Below are 20,513 nucleotides of genomic sequence, written 5' to 3'. Positions count from 1 at the left end.
TACTTGAAACTGTTTTCATTATGCCCTTGACAATAATATGTTATGTTGGTTTATATGTATATTTTTGTTTGTTTGTTTAGTCTGTTAATTGTTTGTTTGTTCGTTTTTTTTATTATTACTTCTTTGATTGATATTCTAACATTTTTTAAACGTATTATCATTAGATTAAATCCTCCCATGGGCGAGGGCTGGATGTAAAAAAAAGCACCTGTTTGCTTATGCCATTACCCTCGTTAATACAGAATTTGTCTTCTCTCTCTCTCTCTCTCTCTCTCTCTCTCTCTCTCTCTCTCTCTCTCTCTCTCTCTCTCTCTCTCTCTCTCTCTCTCTCTCTCTCTCTCTCTCTCTCTCTTCTCTTCCTCCCTCTCTCTCCCTCCCCCCCATCTCTCTCTCTTTCCCCCTCTCTCTCTGTACACAGGCACATAATGCATACTCAAGCAGGCTTTCATTCTGAGTGAGGTATGGTGGATTGTTTCAGTTTAACTGTTCTGATGTCTTTTTTAATGCCTCTGTATGGGTTTTGATACACACACAAATTCACAAGAAAGTTTAGGAATAGAAAATGTGAACTTGGGATACATTTTTGAGTCACTTAAGAAAAAGTGACTCTATGTAATCGGTCAGTGTTAGTCTGTCCGGCCGTCCGGCCGGCCGTCCGTAGACACCACCTTAACGTTGGACTTTTCTCGGAAACTATCAAAGCGATCGGGCTCATATTTTGTTTAGTCGTGACCTCCAATGACCTCTACACTTTAACGATGGTTTCGTTGACCTTTGACCTTTTTCAAGGTCACAGGTCAGCGTCAAAGGAAAAATTAGACATTTTATATCTTTGACAAAGTTCATCGGATGTGATTGAAACTTTGTAGGATTATTCTTTACATCAAAGTATTTACATCTGTAGCCTTTTACGAACGTTATCAGAAAAACAAGGGAGATAACTAGCCTTTTCTGTTCGGCAACACACAACTTAACGTTGGGCTTTTCTCGGAAACTATAAAAGTGACCGGGCTCAAATTTTATGTGAACGTGACTCATTGTGTTGTGAATAGCAATTTCTTCCTGTCCATCTGATGCCTCATATAATATTCAGAACTGCGAAAGTGACTCGATCGAGCGTTTGCTCTTCTTGTTTCTCTATTTTTAGTGGGATTGTGTTTTTTTTTTTTTTTTTAGTTTCTGATTAAAATTATTCTAATGTTTGTTCATATGTTTTGCAGGCAAAACCTGATCATGGTCAACGGCTTCATTCAGCGACTGGCTCTCAGCTGTATTTTCTTCTTCCTTCTCACCGTCACAGATAGAACTTTTAAACAGGTACAGTGCTTTTCTCCCCCTTTTTCTGTTTGCTCCTTCGTGTTTCATGATTTGTTGTCTTGAGGTTGTGTTGGTTTAAACAATTTTAATTTTTTTAAAGGGAGTCTTTTGCAAGATCAATTGATAGAAGAGATAAAACTATTTTCTGAAAAGTTGAATGCGCTGCGAGTTCCTTGAAGTAATTTTTACACACACACGCATGCATGCATGCACACACACACACACACACACACACACACACACACACACACACACACACACACACACAGACGCACACACACACACACACACTCAGACACACACACACACACACACATACACACACACACACACACTCAGACACACACACACACACACACACACACACACATGCACTTTGAGGTCCATACCACTGTTTTGCACTGTCATTTCTTCTAATTGTGTTGCAGTTTCTGCTGCCAGTTTTATGCCAACCACTTAATCAGTTAAATCACATGCAGACATTTTTTATCTCATTTTTGTGTGTGGGCCAAGCATTTCAATTACATCACATTTAAAAAATGTATTCTAATTTTTGTCTTTCCAGCGCCAGTTATATGCCAAGCATTTCAGTTACACCTAATTAAAAAATGTTATCTAATTTGTGTCTTTCCAGCGCCTGTTGTATGCCAAGCACTTCAGTTACCTGACATCGTCGAGGAGAGCGCGCAAGTTCGACATGCCTCACTTCCGTCTGAACAAAGTGCGAAACATCAAGATCTGGCTGTCTCTGCGTTCCTATCTCAAGGTCAGTCCCTGCTCGTTTTTCTCACAGGGGTCAAGCCTCAATTTAACTGGGTCAAGTCGACTTCGTGAAGCTGGCTGCACAGAGCTTCAGCTCTCGGAGTTTTCTGAGCAAATATGTGACCCTCCACCACGAAATGAGTCGCATGTCACCTTTGCATGATTTTCATATTTTTACATTTTCCTAAAGAGTTTGTTATGCTCTATCCAGTGGTGAAAACCGTTTTAGAAAAGAGCGAAAACTGTTTGAGTTATAAGCCTGTGACTAAGGTGACCCTCACACTGTTACCATACACTCCCCGGACTTACATTAAGCCTAGCGCAGAACCGCGCGAGGTGACATGCGACTCATTTCGTGGTGGAGGGTCACATATTGATTATAGATATAAATGTACCTAACCTGGTTACTGGTGTGTTTTCTTTTTATTCAGAGTTTTCTGTATAATTATATAGATTTTGCGAAAAGTCTACTTCGGGCTCAAAAGAGGACAGTCTTTGGAGCTATGTCAGTCAGCATGGTACAAAGCAGCCAAATGTTGGTTGTATGACTTATAGCTAACTCATTAGCTGGATAAGGATTTTATTTCTAAACTGTGCGAAGGTAGATAATGCAATATAAGACCTGCAGGTACACGAGAGTTGCTTGGATTTATTTTCTTTTGCAAATTTACCAGAATGGTCATGGCAATTTAATCACATATTCTTACTCCAATTCTTATGAATGCATTGACTTTAGTCCCACATGCTAGATGTCGAAAAACCTCTCAAATTACCTGCCCTTAGTAGGGTGGTAACCAAGCTAAAAGCGACGCCATAGCCGTTGCTATGGCCTGACCTTGCTCGGTTACCCATAACACCCTGCGCACCACGTGAGCGCCAGCATCCGTAATAATCATTCTCGACTTTCGACAACACACGGTGGACGTGTCCGAATTTCGCTCTCACTTTTGGCCTTCACATGCCTGCTTGTCCGTGAGACTAGCCGGTTTCCTGTGGGTCTACCTGTCCGTCTACCTTTTGGTGAGATCTTTCCTGTTTATGTTTGGTTGAATGGTGTTAGCTTTGTGTTGAACATGCACGCAGACGTTTTTTGTTCTGGGTGACTGTTTTTCGCCGGTCTTAAAATGGCCGACAACAAAGCTAAACTCGGCGCGAGACTGGAAGGTGGCAAAGCTCTTAGCCTGGTTTAGTAACTATTCCTAAGAGTAGCCTAAGAACTTTGATTTGCCTATTATGCGGGTCGTAGATCCGTCAAACAGCACTTCTTTTTATGTTCCTATCCCTCCGAGGGTGGGTTCAGTTCTTTCACAGCTCGCTTCCCCTGTTGGGGTTAATCAGCCTTTAGGCTCCTTATAGACTTTTTGTTGGATCGTCGTCGGTGCGACTGATGGGGGGGGGGGGGAGTGGCCGTGTGGCTATTCTTTCCCCTTTCTCTGTGTAAGAGGAATCAGTCAATGTCCTCCTTTTGGGGGGACTTAACGATGTTTTGTGTCTATATTCTCGGCTGTTTCAGGCGCGATCGGCGGTTCCCGCCCTCCCGTTTCGTCAGCTTCGCACTGTGGCCTAGTGCAAATGGCCTGTTCGGTTCAGCCCGTTTTTTGCCTCTGGTGGCTCTGGGCTGTTCTCGAGCACCCCTTCCTTTTAGGAGGGGGGGCCTGCTCCCTGCCTGCGTCTAACCACTCTGATTACCGCCGGTACTTCACAGTGTGTTACGCAGCCCCCCGCCATTGGGGGGGGATAGGGGGGCGCTCCTGCGTCGCACCGTCGCCTGGTGCAAACGGCCAGCTCGGTTCAGTCCTTTCTGCCACTGGTAGGCTGGGTTGTTCGCGAGCACTCTCTCCGTAAGGAGAGGGGGTCTGCTTCCTCTCTTTCTCTTCCCGCTCAGCTTGCTTTTAGCAACACTGCAGTGGGAAGTCAGCTCTCTCCCCTTGCGGGAGAGGGAGAGAGGGGGCATGGTAAGTCACAGCCTGGGTTTGGTCCCACCTTGTCCCACTGGGGGCAGGGGGCTGTGTTAGCTTCCCACCCTTTCCCGCCCCCCGGGCGCGTTGGGGTGGCGGCTTTCCAGGCTACGTTACATACCCCTTCTCTGCTCCATTTGGGGCAGGGTGGGGGGGTATCAGTGGCTCACTCTTTCCCGCCCGCTGGGCAGGATCGGGTGGGGGCTGGAGCAGCGTTCCACCCTGTCCCTCCCTCTGGGTCGGACGGGGTGGGCGCTGTTGGACTGTCTTCACAGTCTGTGCCTCTATTGTCCTGGCCCGACAGTCGTCCTCCTCCCCTATCGGGTTGTGTGGTCGGTGGGCTATAGGATTACGGCAGGTGGACGGAGGGGGGTCGGCCGTTTTTCGGTTCGTCTCTCTCCGTCGCTCTTACTGCTGCGACGAGCCACCCCCCTCCTCATCTGGGGGTGGCTTGGCTCAGGCCTTGCTACACAGTGGGGGTGCTATGTACGGCTTTCCAGGCTACCTTACATACTCCTTCTCTGCTCCGTTTGGGGCAGGTGGCTGTGTTAGCTGCCCGCGCTTGTCGCGGGTAGCGGTCGCGAAACAATGAGCTTGACTCTCTTTTGTTCTCGGCAGGGTGTCTCGCACAGTGGTCAGGGAACAATGAGCTTTGCTCCGTTTTGTTCTCTGCACGGGCTGTGCCGGCCGGCTACATGGTCAGGCGGAGACAGAACGTAACCTTTCTCTCCAGTCTCCCATTCTTTGTGTTCACAATGATCTGCAGGGACTCGGCTTTAGTATCGCCTGGCCGGTGGTCATTGTCCGTAGCCAGCGTAGGTCACCCCCCCCCCCCCCCTCCTAGGGGTGGGTGAGTGATAGGGCTACTTGACTTCGGCAGGTGGACGAGCGAGGATCGGCCGTTTACGGCCGTTTCTCTGTTTCAGTCCTTACCCCGTCTTGGGGTTACGGCTGTGCTGGACCGCCCCCCTCCCCGCTTGGGGTGGGTTGTGGTCATACCAGGTAGTCTGGTTCTTAGCACTGAGATGCTTCTCTCGCACAGCGGGTGGGGTAAGACGCGCCGGGCCCGGCTTTGTCTTGCTTCTCCACTCTCTCTTCTTCTTGGCAGAGATCTGTGCCAGTTACCAACCCCTCTTCCCCCCACCTCTTGTTCAGGTGGGCGGTTTTGGGTTGGCAGTCAGAGACTGATCACGCTTTTCATCCACACTCTTGGCGGGTTATTGGCAGGAGATTTAGTGCGCGACCTCCCCTGCCTCCCCTCCTTTTGTGTTTTACACAACTGGTGGTTAGGTTCGGACTTCTTGTTTAAGGAGGGGGAGTGTATAGGGTTGCCTACTGATTGTAGGCTTCCCATACATAGAGCGGCTGCTGTTGCAGTTTACTTTGGCCCGGATAGGTTGGGGGTGTCTCTCTTCCTTCCTCTTCCGGGATGCCTTTGGGTTTTCACAGGCTTTCTCGCAATTTGTTTCATTTGCTGAGTCTGCGGTGATTGCCTGCCACATGCCACACTTTTTGGCTTGATCCGCACCTTAGGATAGTGGTCTTCAGCCTACACCTTTCCCGCTGCTTTTTACGCAGGGGACTGCTGGCTTCGGGGTTTCAGGCTGCTTCGTCCTCACTTTTAGTGCGGAAGAAGATAGCAGGGAATTTTTCAGGCTCAGGGTCTGATCCGGACTTTTTTATGGCCAGGGGTTAGTTTCTGGCTTCTCTTACAGACCACAGGGAACATGGAGTTTTCATGATATTACTCCTCCCTCTCCTCTCTGGAGGAGATAGGATGGCATGGTTTGGAGTTTTCTGCTTTGGCTGAGACTCTCTTCTGGGCTTTCTTATAGGCAATCTTATCCTCCCGGAACGCTCTTTTGAGTTAGGGAGGCTGCCTTGGATAAGGCTTTAGCCAGGCTGCTGGCAGCTTGGGCTAGGGTCGTCACGGAGCGGAGTGGTTTCTCTGTGACGTTTTAGGCCCACACTGTTTTGGCTTGGTGTGATCTCCTTCCTTTACAAGGGGTTTGATTTCATGCTGGTTGCAGGAAGCAAGGGTCAGGCTTTTTCGGGGGTTGTTGAAACCTACTCAATAGCTGGAATCTTTCCCTTCCTTCTTGGACCTCTGGCAGCGCATTTAGGCGCTCCCAGTTGCAAAGGGGTGTTTTGGTTCAGTGTCGCCTCCCTCTCTGCGGGAGGTGGGTCGGCATGGGCTAGAGCTTTCAGCTTTGGCTGAGATTTTCCTCGGTGCTCTCACATGAGCTTTCCTTCTGTGTTTCTGCACATAGGAAAGGGCTCGGTTTCTGGGGGTGTTGGTCTCTGGACTTTCTCGGGGGCTGGTTGAGCTTTTTCAAGGTCAATCAGCTTGTCAGCTGCACTTTCCTTTGGTGTTGAACCAGGTTTTTTTGCCTGGTGCTCTCAGTAACCAGGCTAAATTCCGAGCTGTCCTTATCCCAGGTTTTTTACCTGGGCATGCTGTTCGACTTTGTCTCTTGGAAGGTTTATTCTTCACACAAGAGAGAATAGGGAGGCTATAAGCTCTTTTCACTGCCAGACTGGCACGAGAGCAGGCCTCTGCGGGGTCTTTAGACCCGATCTTCGGTCGGACGGTATCGATAGCTATACTGGCTCTCTAGTCTTTCCTCAAGTTTTTTCGGGGGTTCGGCCTCTCAGGTCTGGGACATGAGGGTCCTCCTCCAGAGTGGGTTCCTCCACTCGGGAAGGTGGCTGGAATCCTTTTGGATCGCTCAGGGGACTTTTTTCCCTAGCTCTGTTTCCCCCTGGACTTAGACCGCTTTTTGGATGCGTTTTCGTCTAGATGGGGCCTGCAATGGTGATTGCAGTCTTGAGGCTGTGATGTAGACGTGAATCCTTGGGCTTCTCTTTTGCCTGAGGTTAGGAGCAGTGGCTCTTAGTCTACTAGCCTTTCCCTTTTTGCTATTTACAGGCATGGCCTGTTGCATTCGGGCAATTCTTCTGTTGCTTCTTATGTGAACTAGCTGGGGTGAGCAAGTTCTCGCTCCCTGTCAGACAGAGTATAGGGGATTCTGATTGGGTTTCACACTAAATCATTTTTCTCAGGGGAATTTCTCCCCGGCCAGCTCTGCGATCTGGCCGACTCGCTCAACAGGTCCTTTCAGGGCTTGCACAGGGGTTGGCCCTTCTGCTGACGGGTCTGGAGGCGTGCTGTTTGTGTTTTAGATCATGGGTTCTGACTCTGGTCTTTGGGAACGAAGCATATATTTCCTCCACTTTATCTGTGTATGCTCCTTTTTTGGCCCTCTTGGCCAATTGGGGATTTAGAGCGGGGGTGCAACTCCTTAGCGCCCCTCTCTCAAGCCAGGTGGTTTTTCACCTCTGTTTCAGTTGTTGGCTTTGGACAGCTGGGCCTCTTCTTTGAGGTTCCGGCTTATCGGCTATCTCAGCTGTTTTGAAACAAATAGGCCTCTCTTCTGTTGCTCATGGCGCTCTTGTCGGCATGTTCAAGGGACCTTGTTTTACGAGGTTTAGAGGCTCCCCCTTGTTTAGCGCGTGGGACTTTGTTCTACTTACTCTGGGCCTTATAGGGCGGTGAGGCACATGCGTTTTTGGGGTTTGCCAGAGGATGTAGCCTTAGGGCTTTTGGTTCCGTTTGTTCACGGTTTTTGGCCAGGTTTTGGGGTTTCAGAAACCTGGTCAATATCCTCTGGTGTTTGATTCCCTCCTCTTGGGAGGATTATCGCTCCGGGAGATTCGGATTTTCTAACTGTCTGGTTGGACTTTTTCAATCCCTTTTTTGACGTTACTGTCTTTTGGAACCACGAGCGTTAGCTCAGGTTCTTATTTCTTTACAATGGAGCGAAAGAGACGTCTTTTATTTGTCTCTCTCTAGGGGCTCTGCTACATTCATAGGACAGTCCTATGAGTGGTGCGTTCCCAACAGGGGGGGGGGGGGGGGGCGTTCAGTCCTCCCTCTATTCCTTTTCAGGCGTTCGGGAGTCTGGTGTTCTTCTCTGGCTGGTGGGGTTCCTCTCGCCTATGCGAGGTTTGCCAACAGCTCGGGTACAGATTTTGTGCTTCTTTTATTGCCGTGTTGCGTTCTGGTCGCCTAGGCGAAGCTTTGCAAACGGCTTACTGGAGATCAGATGATGTGTTCATCGGTTTCTATCTTCGGGATATCTCCTGCACGCGGCTTGATGGCTCCAGTTCATTGCTGGTTTTAGTTGCTGCAGGGCAGGTTCTTACAAGGACATAAGTAGGTTCCCTCCACCTTTAGGAGGAATCTGCATTCATAAGAATTGGAGTAAGAATATGTGATTAAATCGAAAATTTTTAATTAAATTTTGATTTAATATAATATACTTACCCAATTCTTATAGTTAATACCCTCCCATCCGTCCCCGCTGGATTATGTCCTTGGGGGTTTGTTTGACTAATAGTCTCGAATGATTATTACGGATGCTGGCGCTCACGTGGTGCGCAGGGTGTTATGGGTAACCGAGCAAGGTCAGGCCATAGCAACGGCTATGGCGTCGCTTTTAGCTTGGTTACCACCCTACTAAGGGCAGGTAATTTGAGAGGTTTTTCGACATCTAGCATGTGGGACTAAAGTCAATGCATTCATAAGAATTGGGTAAGTATATTATATTAAATCAAAATTTAATTAAAAATTTTCGATTTTCAGACATTTGCGGCAGTCTTTGCTACACAAATCTGAGAAATTCAGGTCTTAAAAAAGAAGGAGTCTTAAATTGGGGGTAGATTTACAGAGGTTATGAACAGAACATGTGAGAAAACACGGTCTCAAAATGGAGGAAGTCTTAAATTGGGGGTAGATTTACAGAGGTTATGAACAGAACATGTGAGAAAACAGGGTCTCAAAATGGAGGAAGTCTTAAATTGGGGGTAGATTTACAGAGGTTATGAACAGAACATGTGAGAAAACAGGGTCTCAAAATGGAGGAAGTCTTGAATTGGGGGTAGATTTACAGAGGTTATGAACAGAACATGTGAGAAAACACGGTCTCAAAATGGAGGAAGTCTTAAATTGGGGGTAGATTTACAGAGGTTATGAACAGAACATGTGAGAAAACAGGGTCTCAAAATGGAGGAAGTCTTGAATTGGGGGTAGATTTACAGAGGTTATGAACAGAACATGTGAGAAAACAGGGTCTCAAAATGGAGGAAGTCTTGAATTGGGGGTAGATTTACAGAGGTTATGAACAGAACATGTGAGAAAACAGGGTCTCAAAATGGAGGAAGTCTTGAATTGGGGGTAGATTTACAGAGGTTATGAACAGAACATGTGAGAAAGCAGGGTCTCAAAATGGAGGAAGTCTTGAATTGGGGGTAGATTTACAGAGGTTATGAACAGAACATGTGAGAAAACAGGGTCTCAAAATGGAGGAAGTCTTGAATTGGGGGTAGATTTACAGAGGTTATGAACAGAACATGTGAGAAAACAGGGTCTCAAAATGGAGGAAGTCTTGAATTGGGGGTAGATTTACAGAGGTTATGAACAGAACATGTGAGAAAGCAGGGTCTCAAAATGGAGGAAGTCTTGAATTGGGGGTAGATTTACAGAGGTTATGAACAGAACATGTGAGAAAGCAGGGTCTCAAAATGGAGGAAGTCTTGAATTGGGGGTAGATTTACAGAGGTTATGAACAGAACATGTGAGAAAACAGGGTCTCAAAATGGAGGAAGTCTTGAATTGGGGGTAGATTTACAGAGGTTATGAACAGAACATGTGAGAAAACAGGGTCTCAAAATGGAGGAAGTCTTAAATTGGGGGTAGATTTACAGAGGTTATGAACAGAACATGTGAGAAAACAGGGTCTCAAAATGGAGGAAGTCTTGAATTGGGGGTAGATTTACAGAGGTTATGAACAGAACATGTGAGAAAACAGGGTCTCAAAATGGAGGAAGTCTTAAATTGGGGGTAGATTTACAGAGGTTATGAACAGAACATGTGAGAAAACAGGGTCTCAAAATGGAGGAAGTCTTAAATTGGGGGTAGATTTACAGAGGTTATGAACAGAACATGTGAGAAAACAGGGTCTCAAAATGGAGGAAGTCTTAAATTGGGGGGTCTTTAAAGGGGGGTTCCACTGTAATACCTTTTCCCCGCTATGAAAAAAAACCAAATCAGCAGGTCTGCCGACATTACAGCAAAGTTTTCTGCAATTTTGAAAAAGATTTCTTTGTTTTTCAGATAATTGCAATTTTAAAAGTAAACAAGGCCAAATGAGGTCCCCGCAGGTATAAAAGATTGTAAGGCTATAAAACGTAGGAGAAAAGCGTGTGCCTTGTCTTCTAACAATAGGAGAGGCTTGAAGGCCAGAAACCGGCATATAGGAAATACCACATGATGTCCCCTACCCTCCGGCTCGGGTGCCTCGTTGACTGGGAGCTGGAGCGTGAGAATCATCCCTCTCGTTTGGTGGCCCTGTTTCCTCCTCTTTTTATTTTTTACATTTTTTAATTGATTAATTTTTATTTTTATTAAACCATCTAAATTTGGGGTCACACCCAGGAACATGCCCTTACTGGTTTTACCGTGAAGGCGTTAAACAACCTTTATCGTGGTCCCTCACCCTAGAAAAACGGAATGATGTATGTTTCACTGTGTCTTTTTCATTGCAGAGGAGGGGCCCTCAGCGTTCAGTGGACGTCATCGTGTCAGCTTCCTTTTACCTGACTATTAGCCTCGTCTGTCTCATGTGTATTCAGGTACGTACATTGCTGGATTATTTTGCTCTAGTCTTTTCCCATAACTACTTTCCTTGAGGCATTGCCTGCTCTTCTTGTGCCATGCTATGGTAGTTTGCTTTCCCCGGGGAAAAAGACGTCTGAATTACCATGAAGGAAAATCTTGAGGACTATGTTTTGAATGTACTCAAGCTAAGCACTTGTTCTAAAGCACTGCACATGGTTAAAATAAAATCTTATGTCTTATGTCTATAAGATATACAGCACCATCTTACATTACCTTTGAGCAGAAATCATGAGTATTGTGCCGGCAGATCAAAGGCTGAGAAAAGCGTTAGAAGGATGAAGATGAAAACTTAGAGCGTAACTGCAATGTTGCAACATGTTACCTGTGTGTGCTATAAGTAATACTGCACCACCTATTACATTACATTTTTAGCAGAAATTGTGCCAGCATTGTGTATGGCTGTTTTTACCACGCCATTTAGGCAGCTGTACACCGCTTTCGGGGAATGTCCGCTGATGAAAGGGCTGAGAAAAGCGTGAGCCAGATGAAGGTTAAAACTTGGTGGATTTATACTGCAATTTTGCAAAATGTTACCTGTGTGTGACAACAGATGCTGAAGGACTCGGAGACGTACCTGGAGTACCTGTGTAACTGGGAGCTGGTGGTGTGGTGCTTTGCGCTGGGTATCTACATCATGCGCTTCATGACGCTCGGCCTCAAGATCAACAAGAAGTACCGCAACCTGTCCGTCCTCATCACAGAACAGGTACGCCATTTTGGTTTTATTTGGTTCGAGGTTGTACAGGGTTAGAGACAGGGCTGATGACTACGCAGGCCTGAAAGTGGTGAGTAAAATACTCACCATGGCGAGTAGATACATGTAACTGGCGAGAAGAAATGTTCATCTACTTGCCAAATGCGAGTAAAGTTGCTGAAACAAATTGTTGGTTTGGCTAGTAAAGTTTGCTCTCTGGCTAGTAAATGTTCAGAATTACCATTTTTTGCCATTTTTTGGACTTTCAGGGCTGATACGGGGATGGCTAAATCTTACACATATCACTAGCCAGCCGGGCAAGTTACTTCAAGAAATTCACTAGCCCGCCACAAATTTCACTTTCCCGGTACATACCACACACTATAATTGTGACTGTCAGAAACACACAAAATAGCGGTGAATCAATAGATAACCGGGCTGTGGTCAGCGATGAACAGGCTTTCCCCGTGTTTATACGGTTTTGAAAATCGGTAGTACCACCGAAAGTTGTTTTGCATTTGACCTGAATTTTCACTAGCCAACCGGGCGAGCTGCCAGACAGATTCTACTAGGCCAGAATAGTTAATAGCCCCAGGCAATCGGGCAGCCAATTTGGCCATCCCTGTTAATAGGAGGAGAGTACTACGAATTGATAATTTATTTTTAAGAAATAATTCTGTCAGGTTTGTATGGGTTGTGAAAGAATGGATGCATACTCTTGCTTTTACTTTCCCACGTGACAATGTATAGGCCATGGACTAGCCCGGGTTGTGAAAGAATGCATGAATACTCTTGCTTTTACTTTCCCACGTGACAATGTATAGGCCATGGACTAGCCAGGGTTGTGAAAGAATGCATGAATACTCTTGCTTTTACTTTCCCACGTGACAATGTATAGGCCATGGACTAGCCCGGGTTGTGAAAGAATGGATGCATACTCTTGCTTTTACTTTCCCACGTGACAATGTATAGGCCATGGACTAGCCCGGGTTGTGTCTAAAACGCATGGATAAGGAGTACATGTGGAAAGTTTGCCTCACTAAAAGCAAGAGTATTCATTCTTTCACGACCCAATCAAACTCAACAGTTATTTTGTAACAAATGGTCTATTGGCATTTAATAGATTTTTTATCTGCTTCTACATTTTAACTGAATAATTTCAAAGGTGCATGAGACAAGTGTCTACAGTAAACACTGAAAATAACGAGAAAGGAACATTTTGTCAGAAAGATGAAGTTGATGACTTAATTCTTCTTCTTCGTCTGCGGTCATGGGCTGAAACTCCCAGGTACACTCGTCTTTTTTGCACGAGTTGTTTTTTTACGTTTATGACCGTTTTTACCCCGCCAATTAGGTAGCCATACTCTGCTTTCAGGGGACGGTTGATGACAAGTTAATGTGCTGACAGAAAAAAACGGATGCTGGCAGTGTTGAAGGGTGATGGTAACCAGTTGTTGAAGGGTGATGGTAACCAGATGTTGAAGGGTGATGGTAACCAGTTGTTGAAGGGTGATGGTAACCAGGTGTTGAAGGGTGATGGTAACCAGTTGTTGAAGGGTGATGGTAACCAGGTGTTGAAGGGTGATGGTAACCAGTTGTTGAAGGGTGATGGTAACCAGTTGTTGAAGGGTGATGGTAACCAGTTGTTGAAGGGTGATGGTAACCAGTTGTTGAAGGGTGATGGTAACCAGTTGTTGAAGGGTGATGGTAACCAGATGTTGAAGGGTGATGGTAACCAGTTGTTGAAGGGTGATGGTAACCAGGTGTTGAAGGGTGATGGTAACCCGTTGTTGAAGGGTGATGGTAACCCGTTGTTGAAGGGTGATGGTAACCCGTTGTTGAAGGGTGATGGTAACCAGGTGTTGAAGGGTGATGGTAACCCGTTGTTGAAGGGTGATGGTAACCAGGTGTTGAAGGGTGATGGTAACCCGTTGTTGAAGGGTGATGGTAACCAGGTGTTGAAGGGTGATGGTAACCAGATGTTGAAGGGTGATGGTAACCAGTTGTTGAAGGGTGATGGTAACCAGGTGTTGAAGGGTGATGGTAACCAGGTGTTGAAGGGTGATGGTAACCAGGTGTTGTTGTCTTGCAGATCAACCTGTACCTGCAGATGGAGCAGAAGCCTCACAAGAAAGAAGAACTCACTCTGGCCAACAACGTCCTGCGTCTGGCGGAAGATCTCCTCAAGGTATACCTGCGCATACTTCTTTTCTCTTTGTGAAGCATGCACAGTCAAGCCTGTCTAGAACCACCATCTAAGGGATAGAGCAAAAGTGGTCATTAAAGGCAGGTGGTCGCTAGGGAAAGGTGAAAAATAGAAGAAAGATTTATCTGGGATCCTTGGGAGTGGTCGTTGTGGAAATGTGGACACTTTTGAGAGGTGGTTGCAAGGGCAGGTTGGACTGTATTTGAAGTGCTTTTGTCATCACCAGATCTAAAGCAGACAAGGTTGCTAGAAGGAAAAAGAAGAGAAAAAATAGAAAGGGGTGAATATTTGAAATGTAAACAAAATCAGTATTTTTAATGATGAAATAAGACATACATTGTGGTGAAAGATAGCATTTTGGAAATTTGCTTGGGTGGTTCTTTGCACACATACATCGTCATTCAATGTTTGTGCATAAGAATTCACACAACAGGTGTAAAGTTATATGAGCAGTTTCCTATATCACACTAAAATGTGTAGAAAGTACAGCATTGTGGTATTGTTTTTTTTCTTTCCAGGAACTGGAAAGTCCCTTCAAGATCTCAGGATTCTCGGCCAACCCACTGATCTACAACATCATGAAGGTTGTGGTGCTCTCTGCCTTCTCTGCCGTCATGACCGAAGTCCTCGGATTCAAACTCAAACTCTACAAGATCAAGCTCAAGTGAGAGCTATAGCCTGTTGGGCCAAACATGTGATGGTGATCTGCGTCTCTCTGTTGCAGTTTCTGAGTCTCCAAGATGTCGTTAGCAGTTTCTACGTCTCTGAGATGTCGTTAACAGTTTCTACGTCTCTCAGATTCTGTTGTCAGTTTCTGCATTTGTGAGATGTGCGCTGGCAGGTTCTGCATCCTTTAAGATGCTATTGTCGGTTTGCGTATCTTTGAGACGCTGTTGCGTAAGTCACAACCAACACATGTCAAGATATTGTTGTCAGTTTCTGCATTCGTAAGATACCTTTAAAGCAGTTCCGTGTCTCTAAGTGAAAAGATGCTGTTGTCAGATTCTGGATCTTTTAAGATGCCATCAGAAGTTCCATGTCTCGTAGTGAAAAGATGCTATTGTCAAATTCTGGATCTTTTAAGATGCCATCAGAAGTTCCATATCTGTAAGTGAAAAGATGCTATTGTCAAATTCTGCATCTTTTAAGATGCCATCAGAAGTTCCACGTCTCGTAGTGAAAAGATGCTGTTGTCAGATTCTGCTTTTTTAGATGCTGTCACGTGCATTACAAGTATAGCCAGTGTGTGTCAGCACCAGAGTATAATGCTGTTTTAGGTTCATCCAGGTTTACAGAGAAACTTTTCGTACTGGTTGTGGCGTATAATTGTGAGGAGCCACAAATAGTGTTGACGCTGTTGTATGCATCTGTGTTCAACTCAGGCCTCTGGTAACGCTGTTTTAGCGGGTGTGCTGTTTGGGAAAAGAGCATATCATCGTCGTCACGTAATTTTGGCTCAAGTCAATTTTTGGCGATTTTGACTTGTTTTGTGCTTTGGACTAAGCAACTCATTCTCCGTAACCTGGTGCTCTCAGAATCTAAATGCGATACCCGGAAGTGGTGAAATCCACCTGTGAAGAAATAGCATAACTTTTTATGTGCAAAAAATGGTCCCAGTCCCAGAGAGAAAACGGCGTAACTCGACCAGGGAATGTGTACTTTACAGTCTCTGACTTTACTGATCAGAGAAATAGGCCACAAAATGGCGTAACAGTTCGAACAGTTATCTCTCTCTCCTGAAAAGTTCAGGCATGGGAATTGTCCGCCGAAAGGCAAATTTCCGCCGAATTTTGTTTTTGCTCCGCCGAAAACGCAAAAGTGTCCGCCAAAAAAATAAATGCGGGAGGCAAAAATGGTTCTAAAAACTGAATTTAATGGCAAACTTGGAGCTCAGCTGACACCAAATTGCACCATTTGGGTTCTTTGGAGAGAACACAATTCCGGGGGGAGGGGGCATGCCCCCGGACCCCCCTATAGTAAGGCTAGGCGCTTCGCGCTTTGCTATTATTTTAATATGTTCAGCCTTTTTGACTATTTTCAATTCCCATGCCTGAAAGTTGTAGAAATCGACTTACGCCAAAATTGCATGTTGACGACGATATGATATGACTATGAGGCAGATACAGTGATGGTGTACCACGTTACCTCAAATTGATACCGGTTTTATGGAAAAGATCTGATCCTTACAGTGCTGTGTTCTAGCTGTGGACACAGAGAAAGTTGATCATATTGATTGACTGACTAGAAAGAAGTGGTTTTAGAATAATGCGGTGATTTTTGTCTCGGTGATTTTAACTTGCACGACAGCGCTCACTTAACTTCTAGTACTTAGATCTCTTGCTTGTTTCACGATCATCTTCATTAAAAATTAACAAAGCTTTTTTTAATAAATTAAGTAACTGACCTACTGCTTGTTGTACAGCTTGTCTCAATTGCCAGAGAGACTAGTGCGATGTTCCCAAGTCAAATTTTTTATGTTTTTTTTTTTTAATGTCAACTTTTCTCTGACTTGATTGCATGTTATTTAGATTACTTGAGGCTATTGTGTGAAATAGGACTTTACAACCTCATGCACTTGGTAAAGTAAGCTAGTAGTGCTGTAAGCCAAAATGTATTAGTCAGTAAGTGCATGAGCCTAATTGGATGTAGTTATGGATTTATGCAGACTTTTTTTCAGCTAGTTTTGTCTACAGACGTCACAAGTTTAACATGGTTATTTATTTCTAAAATATATATATACGTATATTATTAATTTGTTATGGTCAGTAACAATTTTAGCCTTGACATAATCAAAAATCCAGCTGTCTTATAGTGTAATCTTATGTTTGTGTGATGTGTGGTGGGGTTTGAACTCATGCCAAACAGAAAATATTAAGCAAAAAAGACCAAAAAAAGTCGTTTCTTCGTTTCAATGCTTGTTATTCTCTCAGGTGCCAGGAGATTGGTTCCGAATAACTCTCACTAACTCTTGTTGCACATGTCGTATGCATTTAGAGCGCTTACGTCCCTTTTTTTCTCAGATCGACATGTAAAAAAAATTGTCATGTGAGGCTACCTAGTAATTATTCAGCCAAAACTCCTGGTCTCCACAAAAAGGTTCTACTTCTAGCTAGGCTGCTGGGTTTTTTTGTTTTTTTTTCCTCCCCGAAAAATTTGTTATGGTCCCTTTAGAACGAAACGCTCTTATGCCACGTACAAGCCTGGACAAAACTGTGATGCGATGATAAAGAAATTATGTTAAAATTATGAAGGTCACTGAACAGATTTCAAATTAAATGGATCATCTGATTGTGAAAGTGTGTGCATGGGTGTGTGCGTGCGTGTTCAGTCTCAAGCATTTGTGGTGTAACAGATGCGTGGAACGAGATTTGAAAGCTCAACCTTATTCGCCCCCTTTGTCCATTTTCAGAATGTGTGATAACAACTAATACAAAGTCTTGCCATATGCTGAAAGACATCTAAATCTCAGAGAAATGTTTAATTTAATGCTTGCTGTATCTGTGATACTAAGCAATGAAAGAGGCGCCTCGGAGCCCCTATCCTAACCCCTGCCCCCTTGACTCACCCCCCTCCCTCTCCCCACCCCCACCCCATGTCTTTTCACCGTATATCTCTTCTTCGCGCAATATTCACCTCAGTGTGTCATATTCCCGCTCTTTTGAAAACACCTTATGTTCCAGTGTACATATATTAATCCAGGTGAGCAGTAAGAATAATGAATGGGACTGTTCTATTTTAATGTCAGCAGTGTCATTCGTTGTTCGGTTTCGGGCTAGAATAGCAGCTAGCATCTGCTGAAGGGACATTAAAACCCAAAAACCAACCAACCAATCGTTGTTCTGTTTTGTGTAAAATGATGTGGTTCACATTGAGCTGCACTTGAAGTTACTTCCCTTGACCTTGTGCATGTGTTCGAAGGCGTGGTGAAACCTCCATTTTAAGATCTCGAAATAATTGACAAAATTAGATCTTAAAAAGGAGAGAGTCTTAAATTAAAGTGTGCTTCACATTGAGCTTAAAGGCTGCCATATACGTAGCGTTCATTCATTAATTCATATTGTTTACATGTGCCAATAATGTTATAAAACTGTACCTAAGGGGATATAATAACGATTGGCTGTAGCTTTCGAACACAGAAAAAATTATTTCAGTATTGCAAAGTGGTGTTGATAGTGTCGAATGTAAACAGCACAGTCTCAAAGTGAAAGTGACCCCCCGCCGGTTAGGGGGAAGAATTTACCCGATGCTCCCCAGCATGTCGTAAGAGGCGACTAACGGATTCTGTTTCTCCTTTTACCCTTGTTAAATGTTTCTTGTATAGAATATAGTCAATTTTTGTAAAGATTTTAGTCAAGCAGTATGTAAGAAATGTTAAGTCCTTTGTACTGGAAACTTGCATTCTCCCGGTAAGGTCATATATTGTACTACGTTGCAAGCCCCTGGAGCAAATTTTTGATTAGTGCTTTTGTGAACAAGAAACAATTGACAAATGGCTCTATCCCATCTCCCCCCTTTCCCTGTCGTGATATAACCTTCGTAGTTGAAAACGAGGTTAAACACCAAATAAAGAAATAAAGAAAGTGTTTTTACAAAAGAAAGGATTAAGTCTTTTGTGACGATGAAGTTACTGGGAACTGTTTTAAGTCTGTTGCATTTTCCTGAAAACTATGGCATGCCCCGGCCTTTCCTAAACAAGTAAACCAAAGAGTGTGTGTAATTTTACTCATTGTTTATAGAAGTGCATCATTAATAATGTTTACTTCATATTTCTCACGTATATAGGTATCACTGCATTTACACACAGCTTCTGATTATATGGTTATTGCTTGAACTAATGAGCTACAAGGTATTAGATCTCAGAGGATTTGTCTCGGCTGTATTTCCACATTTCATACAAGTTTGTAATATTTGCCTTATATATATATGGAAAATAATAACAGCTATTGTGTTTTCAGCGTAGCAATAGGGTCCGATATTTAGACGAGACAAGTATAATGCCGATGAGTCGAAGACGAGTCGCATTATACTTGTTCGAGTCTAAATATCGGACCCTATTGCTACGCTGTAAACACAATAGCGATTATATAGCTGTTCTGACCTTGATTTGTTGTTCCAAACTTACAAAATGACAGTTTTTGCGTCGATGCGTTGATCTCAGCTTTTGATAGCAGACGCCGTTTCTTATGCGCATTAGTTTTGCGCAGGCGCCACACTGACTTTGGAAAAAAACTCGATTTGACAACACAGCTGTTAAACAGCTTTTTATTAGTTCATTCGAATACAACAAAAAGAAGTTTGAGTTCTTTTAATTTTGAACAAGACTACTTATGAAGAAGACCAAAACACAACATAAACGGAAAACTAGAAACAACTGAAGAAAAAAGATGCAACAAGAAGGGGAGGAGAAGAGAACAGCTAATCGCGAGCAGGTCATGAAGCGAATTTTTCAACCTCAGTTATAAACGACTACATAAGTGCCATGGGTTGTACATCAATACTTCAGAGGGGAAGTGGGGTATTTAGTGTGGAGTTACGAGATAAGAAAAGCCGAATGCGAAAGTTTGTGTCAGTCGGCAACTGACACAGGCACACAAAAATGGCTGTTCCATTTTACTCCCCTGTTTGTACTACATCTTTCGACTTTGGGCATTTTGTGGTGTTTAGGGACAGAAAATAATTGATTTAGTCCTGTTTCATCGGGAAGTTAGCAGAAAAGGGTATGCTATCGACATTTGTAAAGCTGAAAAACATTCCCGAGAAGAATTTCAAGTTGTCAGTGTATGCTGTTGTCGATTAAAACATCGTGTGGTACAGATGGGTAAACCGGAACCATGCGTCTTTGTTATTGCCAATATGCTTTTGGATTCCTAGCAAAAATGGCCGACTTCCGTAGCATTATGCTTTGATGATCGGAAGAGACCATCCAATCACAGCCCCCGAATTCCCCCACGTGTCCATCAGAATAGCTATATAATTGCATATTGTGAGATCAGTCATTTATTGGAAGCAAAATATGTCAGGGTATCTGTTTATCATTTGAAGCGAGTGGTGTAAAGGTAAACGTGATGCTACTGGTACTTTCACTCCATGATGTAAACCATCATGTAAACCTTCACTGATCTGCCCAGGATTTTACATGGGAAGGAAGCCACTTGGACACATACCAAAATTCACCAGCCTTGCTGGTTCGTTGGCAGATCCAGTGGTACGTTTCTTCCTTCATTAATTTTCAGATTGATATTGGTGCCCTGAGTTACAAAATCAGTCTATCACTAAACATAATTCCTACTCAGAAAAGGTAGCATTTAGGCTGTAGGATTTTCTTGGTGCGTACCTTGACGGATGCTCTTAACCAATGAAAATGGACGGAGGTATTGTGATCGGAGTACCAGCTGCTGATCATTTATACAGATGTAACCGAGTGCCGTAACACTACGATCACCTCGGGAGGCGAAGTGCAATCAAACAGGATTGAAAATGTTAGGGCTAATTTCTTAGCCCTATAAAAACTGTTATGCAAACCCGAAGGTTTCCATGAACATACTGACAATCGGAAACCACCAGACCCCATCACAAACAGAATTCCACAATCCACCGGTGTTGACTTAAAGGCCAACAACTCGGGTGCAGAGTCTGCTGTGAAAGGAGCGGTAGCCTCCCCTGTCACAATCGCCCCCGTTTGAATGAACTTCGTCCCGAAGTTCCGAACCGGGGGACCACTGTCCATCCCAAGTTCGCAGAATGGGAACAGCACGAAAATGTTCAGTGATCATATTATGCCATTACCTGAACATATCATGCCGAGTCCCATCCCTGCTCGCAAGCGCCAGATGTAAC

At 44.3% G+C, this 20,513-nt stretch overlaps 1 protein-coding gene across 1 annotated transcript in view; it reads left to right on the top strand.

The window, feature by feature from the left end:
* The window catches only part of LOC138980064 (protein PHTF2-like), a 60,635-nt gene that overhangs the window by 37,105 nt on the left and 3,017 nt on the right, over positions 1-20,513 (top strand). The window contains exons 12-17 of the mRNA XM_070352862.1: positions 1,221-1,317; positions 1,952-2,083; positions 10,644-10,730; positions 11,327-11,482; positions 13,563-13,658; positions 14,195-20,513. The exon at positions 14,195-20,513 is cut by the window's right edge and continues 3,017 nt beyond it. Coding sequence (XP_070208963.1) covers positions 1,221-1,317; positions 1,952-2,083; positions 10,644-10,730; positions 11,327-11,482; positions 13,563-13,658; positions 14,195-14,344 — 718 coding nt within the window. The 3' untranslated portion in view covers positions 14,345-20,513. The remainder of the gene's footprint in view (positions 1-1,220; positions 1,318-1,951; positions 2,084-10,643; positions 10,731-11,326; positions 11,483-13,562; positions 13,659-14,194) is intronic.

Source organism: Littorina saxatilis, linkage group LG11, assembly GCF_037325665.1.
Source record: "Littorina saxatilis isolate snail1 linkage group LG11, US_GU_Lsax_2.0, whole genome shotgun sequence".
In the NCBI taxonomy this organism is placed as follows: Eukaryota; Metazoa; Mollusca; class Gastropoda; order Littorinimorpha; family Littorinidae; genus Littorina; species Littorina saxatilis.
This window is presented reverse-complemented; position numbering and strand designations above follow the sequence as displayed.